Genomic DNA, 9,183 nt, shown 5'->3' on the forward strand with positions numbered 1-9,183 from the left:
ATCAAATCTTTGTAAAAAAATCTCTAGGGCTGGAGAGATGGCTCAGCTGGTAGCAGAAACCACACATCTGTAGTGAATCCGATGCCCTCCTCTGGGGTGTGCTCATATACTAGGGCAGGCCTGCATAACTGCTTAAGCTCTCTCCCAAGAGCTTCCTGGTGGAAGAAGAGCGATGACTCCCACCAGCTGTCCACCTCTGTTCCTCATGCCTGAGCTGTAGCATGCAGGCAACTGGAGATGTTTGTTTCAGACCCTGGGACAAGGGACTAAGTAAGGTGCATATGTTACATGCCAAAGCAGACCTGGCCTCCAGGTTCTCCCAGCATTCCTCAGTCCCTACCTGGCATGCCCTGCCTCCAACCCTGAGTTTTCCAACCTAACACCTAGAAATCAATCTCTCTCTTCCTTCCTTCACCTTCTCTTCTCCCGGCACTAACACCCTTTCTCTTTCCCTCCGCTACCCCGGCCTTTCCTCTTGGAGACTTCCCTGGCCTCAGTCCTTGGGGGCAGTGAACTCGCTTATCTGAGAGCAGCTTCACAATAAACCTGCCTTTAATAAAACCTCATCTGTCTTGGAAATATTTTCCAAATCAAATTTTGAATGTAGTTTTAAAAAAATGTATTTGGTACTAATTATCTTTTTGTTGATACTACAATAATGTTACAGCTGGAAGAGGTGGTGCACATCTTTGATCCTAGCACTTGGGAGGCAAAGGCAGGCAGATCTCTGAGTTTTGGTCTGGTCTACAAAGGTGTTTCTAGGATAGCCAGGGCTACACAGAGAAGCACTCTCAAAAAAACAAAAAGAAAACATAAAATAAAATATTGTTGTGTTATTTAAAGCAACAGCACAAAATATTGAAGCACTATATATACTGGGTATCTATAGTCACAAAAAAAAAATCAATAAAAAAAGTAATTCAGAAAGAAGAGTTATACTAAAACAAGTGAAAATTGGATTATCTCTTCATATTTAAAAAATAAACAGGGGCCCAGGAGATTGCTCAGCAGCTAAGTGGGGTCTGCCACATAAGCCTAGAACCTAAGTTCACTACTGAGAACTTACATAAAGGCAGAAGGAGAGAACAGAGTCTACAAAGTTATCTTCTAACCTCTACCCATGAGCTTTTGACCACAAACCCACACACTTATCTCATGCATATATATTAGGCATACAATGATAATAATCATAAGTAAATTTTTAAATTTTATCTTATTTTATGTGTGTGCATGCCTTGCCTACATGTATGTCTATTTACCACATGCATGCAGTGGCTACAGAAGCAAGAGGGTACTGGATCCTCTGGAATGAGAATATTGGGAACTGAACCTGGTCCTCTGAAAAAACAGCCTTTGCTATTAACTGTTGTGCCATTTCTCCAGTGCCTCATAAATGAATTTAATAATAATAACAACAACAACAACAATAATAATTTGGGAGAAGGGCTCATCTCTTCTGAGGAGACATTAGCAGATGGTTACAGGAGGGGAGACATTTGTTTTAGTGGGGTGATCACTGATAGGCTGTCCATGCTCCTGTAAGCAATCCTAGAAGAAACTCGTTGGCTAGCACATGAGGCCCTGGGTGTGATTTCCAACACTACCAAAAAGAAAGAAAAGGCTGAAAATAGAAGGAGACAGCTGAGGAGAAAGAAGAGAATCAGCAGGAGTGAGAGGAGACAAGATGAGATAGTGGGGAGTTCAAATAACCAAAAATAAGGTATATACAGAGATGAAAATGTCATGAAGTTATATATGCTAATAAAATACTGCATTAATTATAATAAGTTAGGAAACAAATGTAAATATGTTTTAAATACTATAGAAGTCTGGGGTGTAGCTTGCTGATACAATGCATGTTTAGCATAAAAAAAAGCCTGTAGTTCCATCTTATACACTACAACAGAGAAAACAAGATTATAAATACCATTCAGATGCTGAGACTGTCTTATCTCTATTAAAAAAGAAAAATGTGCCTGAAGCATGAGATACTCAATTTACTTACAGAGTAAACGTAGTGGGAAATGTCAGAGCATCACCACTGAGAGAGTTTGCCGTACTCGCTAATGGTGTGGCCACCATCTGTTCGGCCCCAGCTTTTAGCATAATTAAGTAGTAGTAATTTGATGCATCTGTAAGGACAAACCACAGTGGAAAATCACACTTAGCAGCAGCAGCACTCTGCAAGACTCGATGCATACTGCAATCAACTCACATAAAATTTAAATATCTCAAAACAAAAAGCTAAGAAAGACGCAATCTACATCCCTGGAATAAACAGCAAGGTCGGCTAACAACACAAAGCAAAACACCTCCATGCTGCTCCTCGCCCTCAGCTATAACCCACTTGGCAAGAGGTAGCACACACCTCCAAAGGATAAATTACATGATTTGTTGTTTCAAACTTGAGATTTAAGACCCATTGAAGATATTTAGGTTTAATATTTAATAAAAACATAAACTACTTATTCACTATTTATTAGTATGTAAATGTATCTTTTTTTTTTTTTTTGGTTTTCCGAGACAGTGTTTCTCTGTATAGCCCTGGTTGGCCTCGAACTCAGAAATCCGCTTGCCTCTGCCTCCCAAGTGCTGGGATTAAATAAAGGTGGGCATCACCACCACCCGGCGTAAATGTATCTTGAATACTAAATTATCAAGTTTTCTGAATTATACTAAAATCAGGCAACAGCAAAAATTATACCCTAAATTAGCTCACTCTCCTACAACAACACTCAAACTTTCTCTTCATTTGTTTGATAACAGAAACTCATTCTCTAACAGAGGCTGGCCTTGAATTTGAGAAATATACTTTTGCAATCTTCCTAAATTCTGAGATTATAAATATGAGTCACTACATGCACTGAATGTTTAAAAAAGTGTTTGTTTAAATTTCTAGAGACCTAACTGAGCGACTCATGCATGTACAGCAACATTGTATCACCAACTACAGCCCTACCCTTTTAATTTTGTTTAGAAACACCAGGTGTCACTAAGTTGTCACACAGGGTGTCACTAAGTTGTCAGGCTGGCCTTGAGCTGACAAGTAGCTGGGATTACAAGGTTATTCCATCAGTTTCCACTGAAGGTCAAACATTCACAGGGCTCTTCTCATTTTCCCTAAAACTCAAAAGCTTCCCACTTTTTTAAGACTTCTTTACATATAAAGTTCTAATCAAATAAAAATGCAAAAAAAATCTTAATTTTTCACCCAACGTTTCATACACTTTTAATTTTATTGAGTTTTCTAGAAATTATCCTGTTTTCAGAGTCTGCTGCCATATTCCTTTGTACCCACTTGACTCCCATATGATTTTTAGTAGATTAGTCAATTTAAAAGATTGATATAGTTATCTAATCCAGCAAAGGAAAGATAACTTCAATAGAAGTATTCACTGAACAGCCATCAGTCATACAACCAATAATTCAAAATTTCTAGAAGGAACTTCTATAATTTGTTGAATTTTTACTAGAATAAAGTAAAATAATTTCTTTTAAGTGACCTGGAACATTTTCATAACAAAACTAATTAATGAAAGTCAAACAGCATCTCCTGCCACGATAACTCAGCTTTGGATAATGTCATCCGTCATAATCATGTTTAGCCTTACTTTGAGACAGTAATACAGACATACTTGCATGCATTGGTAACTGCATCTGTAAAATTTCCCCTAATGGTCTTTCCCCCCTTTCCCATTCTCCCTTTTGCTCCGGCCTTGCTTGCTCCAGCCCATAGGTTCTTTATATGTTTCTTACGGATGGTTGTGAGCCACCGTGTGGTTGCTGGGATTTGAACTCATGACCTCCAGAAGAGCAGTCTTAACTGCTGAGCCATCTCACCAGCCCATCCCCTAATGGTCTTATTCAAATATTTTAATATAAGGAACGAAAACATAAGATGGAAGTTTTGTACTATAAAGTATGCTTTCCTTATTTATGTCTTTCTTAAACAAATCCATCTACGTAAACACCTCAATTTACCATGAGATCCAGACTCATACCTGGTTTTTGTACAGTGCTGCAGACAAAATCTGCCTTCAGAGGCAAGCAGATTTCTGACAAAGTGACTGACCCTTTAGATGGGACAAATTCACTCTGGGAAATGACACTGGTCTTGTTTCTCCTCTGAGGTCCTTCACTCTTCAGCTTATTCAGTTCATCAATCAGAAGTGCTCTTTTCTCAGCTGTGAATATAAAATATGCAACTAAATATTCCAAATATTAAAGCTGTAACTGTTTCTGAGCAAGAGCCAAATTAGGAAAATTCACTGAAAAGGGAACTGAATGATAGAACAGACAAAATCATTTGCTCTCTCTCTGATGGAACTGTTTGGTAGAAACTCATTTCCTAGTCTGTTTCCAAACTGCTTCTGATGCTCCAGCTTTTCACTGGTTTCTTCTATAGCTCTCACCTGCCCACCTCAGCGTGCTTTGTTTTCACATTAGATGAAGGCCCAGACAGGAGTGTGCACACTCATGTCCAAGTCATCTAGGATGTTCTAGGTGCATCACACATACTTGCAATCAGAAGAAGTCTTTCTGCCTCTGCTTCTTCCAGAGATCCTTTCCCATGTTCTTCATCAACACAGCAGTTGAGAGCCTGACTGGCCTGATAGATCACTGTCTGCTGCAAATTTATGTCATTATTGAGCTCCTAGAGAGATCACAGAAAGAAGAAAATTCATGGCTTTAATCATTATTACCACTTTATTTAATCTGACTACAAAATTTCCAACATTTTTTAAAAAGTCAAAATCAGTTTTACTGTGTGAGGTTTTGGATCACAGATTCTTAAACTGTGGATCACATAACTGTGCACATCACAAAAATATCATAACACCAGTTTAAAGATTCTGAACACAATTAAACATTGAATCAAGCTGGGTGTTGGTAGTATGTGCCTTTAATTCCAGCACATGGGAGGCAGAGGCAGGTGTCTGTGAGTTCAAGGCCAGCCTGGTCTACAGAACGAGTTCCAGGACAACCAGGACTATACAGAGAAACCCTGTCTAGAAAAAACTAAAATAAAAAAATTATTGAAAATCAAACTATGTGATAAATCCAAGATGTTTGTGGTGTGCACTGCAACTTTCACTGTGGTCATGCTTCTGAACACAGACTAGACATCCTAGCATTTACACCAATGAATACAATCTACACTGTGACTACTGATTGTGAAGGCACAGGGGCTTTTGTGTTCACTCACTCACTAGAGGAGCCTGGACTGTTAAGCACACAGAGTTGTCTTGTCCCTCAAGGGGAAGAATGAGAAACCTCTTTGGGCCAGAAGGTGGAAGCAGCCACTCTTTCTAGCCTGGTGACCTTTGCACTATCTGTGCGGCTACAGATTTTCCAGCATTGGGCCTTCCCCAGACCCTTCTGGTAAATTTGTTTTTCTCAGTCAGTCCACAGAACCTATCTTTATGGGTGTTACACAAAGGTTTGATGAAGTCACATCTGATTTGTCCTTGGGGAGATTTATGTACGCATTGTTATACATGCAGGACTGAGTTAAATTATCCCCAGAATAACTTTCAACAAACTGTGCTGTGCTTAAATATGCTTCAAATAATCTCCTGACATTTGGACAAACACCAGGCCACTGAGGTGGGATAAGCCACACTATCTTCCTACCTCCCTCAGCTCCTAACTCTGCTGGCTTGAAGGTCATACCTAATGTTATGAAATGAAGTTTTATTATATATACAGAGTTTTGTGCTCCTATAAAGCATAACACACCTTTAATCTCAGCTGAGATAGGCAGGTCTTTATGAAGCAGAGGCCTGCCTGGTCTACACAGCAAGCTCTAGGACAGCTAAGATTATATTGTGAGACCCTGTCTTAAAATAAACACATAAATAACATAACAACCTAATATTTTCCTATTTCTGTTCCTTAGTAATTAATAATAACTTTAAGTTATTTTTAACTTTATAGTGCATATATGAGGTTTTAAAATTGCTATTGTGCTGACTTGAGCTTCATATAAAACAATATTCAGTCAGGTGTGGGGATAGGTAAGCTGGCAAAGTGTCTGCAGCACAAGCCTTGGTACCTGAGTTCGGACCCCCAGTGCCCACACAGAAAGCACGACCAAACAGGGAAAAAAATTGTTTTCTTTAGCAAAACTCCTGGAAGACCACAGTAAGTCTCACACATTCCATCATCCAACTAATAGTTATACTTAAAGGGGAGAGAAAGGGTGCTGGGGATTGAACCCAGGGCCTCACACGTGCTAGGCAATCACTACACTGCATATTCTACTCCACAGCGAATCCAGGAGTAGTTTGGCTCCTGTGCATCAGTAACCACTGCAGTCATTCAGGTTGTGATTAGTAGGGCTTCAAGATCACAATCAACTTCCAAACAGTCCAAAATATCTTGCCATGCCAGAGCATACCTGCATTTTTTGTTTGATATTAACTGGGCCAGAAAAGACGTCATTCTTTTCACCCAATTTTGAAGAGACATCTTCCTTTCGAACAATCACTTGCTTTATGGAAGGGCGTTCTGTTTCTTTGAATCTTTGAGACCTATATGCATCAATACTTCAGGGAAAAAAATGTTACTGTTAGAAATCTAGGAACAACACCCTATGAAACATGTCAACAGAAACTGAACTACATACTTAAAACATCCGCACAATACTTCCCCACATGGAAGTATCATTTGGGTAAAGTAAAAATGATAGAAGTGATGCCAGGCTACTGATTCAACTCAGTGGCTGGCTTCCTGCTTGCCATGCCTGAGGCCCTGGTCCAATCTGCAGGGCTCCAGAAAGTCATCCCAACCTCATGCAGAGATGCTGTACACAACACGTAAGTTGTGACATTCCTCCTGCCATCTAAAGCAACTCAGTGAGTGAGGGGAGGCCTTCCCCAAACAGCCATACCTATACAGAAGGTCCCGGTCCTCAGAACTGAGGCTATCACCAGATTCGGCTCGAGGGACGCGGGTTCTCTGGAATTTCCCTGGTTTAGGACTTGCAGCACTTAGGCTAGTGTCTCTCAATTCCAACTGAGGTGAAGAAATTACATTCTAACGAAAAGTAAGACAGTAAATGAAATATTAGGCCTGTGTTCAACCTTGCTTCTTTTTTTTTTTTTAAAGATTTATTTATTATTATATGTAAGTACACTGTAGCTGTCTTCAGACACACCAGAAGAGGGCATCAGATCTCATTACAGATGGTTGTGAGCCACCATTGGTTGCTGGGATTTGAACTCAGGACCTTCGGAAGAGCAGTCGGTGCTCTCAACCGCTGAGCCATCTCTCCAGCCCCTCAACCTTGCTTCTTATGTTTTGTTTTCATTTAAGAGACATGATCTTCGGGCAGGGCAGTGGTGGCGCACGTCTTTAATCCCAGCACTTGGGAGGCAGAGGCAGGCAGATTTCTGAGTTTGAGGCCAGCCTGGTCTACAGAGTGAGATCCAGGACAGCCAAGGCTATACAGAGAAGCCCTGTCTCGAAAAAAAACCAAAAAAAAAAAAAGAGAGACATGATCTTCACTACGTCATCTAGGCTAGCCTCCAGCTCTTGATCTTCCTGTCACAACCTCCTGACACATGGGGCTACAGACATGTCACCACACACAGGATTTACATACCAGAAGTTATGAATGAACAACATGGATCCTAAATAGTACTTAATTTAATTATGAAACATAATTAATTCTTTTCTGCTATTAGGAAATACACATCTAACAAGTCTACTGATTTATAATAAAAACAACACAATAGATTAAGCTCCTACAAAGCAACTGGATAAAAAGTACAAATCAGCAGAGCGATGAGAAGCATTGAGACTGTAAGACTACTGCCTGCTCTGGCCACAGAAAAGGCCCAGTTCTTCATAAAGCCAGACTGAACCAAACGTCAAAACCTAAACTAGGGGCTGGAGAGATGACTCAGTGGTTAAGAGCAATGGCTGTTTTTCTAGAGGACCAGGGTTCAATTCCCAGCACCCACATGGTGACTCACGACTACCATGTCCAGTCACACTGCACACACAATACATAGAAAGCACTCAGGAGAAACACCCAACCTGTAAAATAAAAATGAAGAAAAAAAAAACTTTTTTTAGAACTAATTGACCCACAAAGTTTTGCCTCGTGCACCATACTCTCCTGACTTCTACTCAAGCAAACTACTTATTCAAACACGTCAACATTTTTTGCAGGAATATGCATCTACAACCAGCAAGATACAGAATATGTATTCAAAATTTGTTGTATCCTAACACATAGATGTTTTTCTTTCTTTTTCTTTTTTTTTTTTCCAAGACAGGGTTTCTCTGTGTGTAGCCCTGGCTGTCCTGGAACTCATTCTGTAGACCAGGCTGGCCCGGAACTCAGAAATCCACCTGCCTCTGCCTCCCAAGTGCTGGGATTAAAAGCGTGTGCCACCACCATCCAGCTCACACAGATTTTTTTCAACAGGATTAAATAAACTTATTTCTTACTGACAAAAATGTGTTAATTATAATAATTCCTATATTGACTAATAAAGATGTACTTGACTCTGTTATAAAGACTTAGAAAGTTCATGAATTGAAGCTGCTGTTACACCTACCTAACAGCAAATATAAGGCTACCCTGGGCTGTGTGAGATCCTGTCTCACATCAAACAAACAAACAAAACCACACACTAAAAAACAACCAAATGAAACCTTTTAAAGAAAAATATCTTTAATTGCCTACATGTGGGATTTGTTCTTCTAGCTAGGCTGCCTTGTCTGGCTTCAATGGGAGAGGAAGCACTGAGCGTCACAGAGACTTGAAGTGCCAGGGTGGGGGTATTCTTGGGGTGGGGGGGGCACTTGCTCAGAAGAGAAGGGAAAGAGGAGGGGGAAAGTGCTACGCACACTCATCTACTCCAGTCACATGCAAAATATCGGGGATAAAATCCTGATAAAGGATAAGAGGCAATAAGACCCCAAAAGGAGTTCTGTGCCTCCTGGATTTCAGACAGTCACTGGTATCCCCTAACTCAGATGTGCTCCAGATTAGTCTTTCCAATTATCAACACGGCCTCATAATTAGACATAAAGGTACCCAAGAAATGATTCGTAAATAGTTAAGATTGGGCATTTGTCTCCTGGCCGACACAATGTTTCCAACCTATCCCGGTTTATCACCTAGCTTCCCATAGTGTAATCTCTCTCTAGGATACTGCCTTCCCAGAG

General features: G+C 40.2%; 1 protein-coding gene across 3 annotated transcripts in view; it reads right to left on the reverse strand.

The window, feature by feature from the left end:
- The window catches only part of Anln (anillin actin binding protein), a 59,713-nt gene that overhangs the window by 21,427 nt on the left and 29,103 nt on the right, over positions 1 to 9,183 (reverse strand). For all 3 annotated transcript variants that reach the window (XM_031343022.1, XM_031343023.1, XM_031343021.1), the window contains exons 11-15: positions 6,893 to 7,038; positions 6,401 to 6,548; positions 4,519 to 4,654; positions 4,002 to 4,184; positions 2,006 to 2,132 (exon numbers count right to left, since the gene is read on the reverse strand). In XM_031343022.1, the coding sequence (XP_031198882.1) occupies positions 2,006 to 2,132; positions 4,002 to 4,184; positions 4,519 to 4,654; positions 6,401 to 6,548; positions 6,893 to 7,038 (740 nt within the window). The remainder of the gene's footprint in view (positions 1 to 2,005; positions 2,133 to 4,001; positions 4,185 to 4,518; positions 4,655 to 6,400; positions 6,549 to 6,892; positions 7,039 to 9,183) is intronic.

The sequence above is a fragment of the Mastomys coucha genome, unplaced genomic scaffold (assembly GCF_008632895.1).
Source record: "Mastomys coucha isolate ucsf_1 unplaced genomic scaffold, UCSF_Mcou_1 pScaffold23, whole genome shotgun sequence".
Taxonomy (NCBI): domain Eukaryota; kingdom Metazoa; phylum Chordata; class Mammalia; order Rodentia; family Muridae; genus Mastomys; species Mastomys coucha.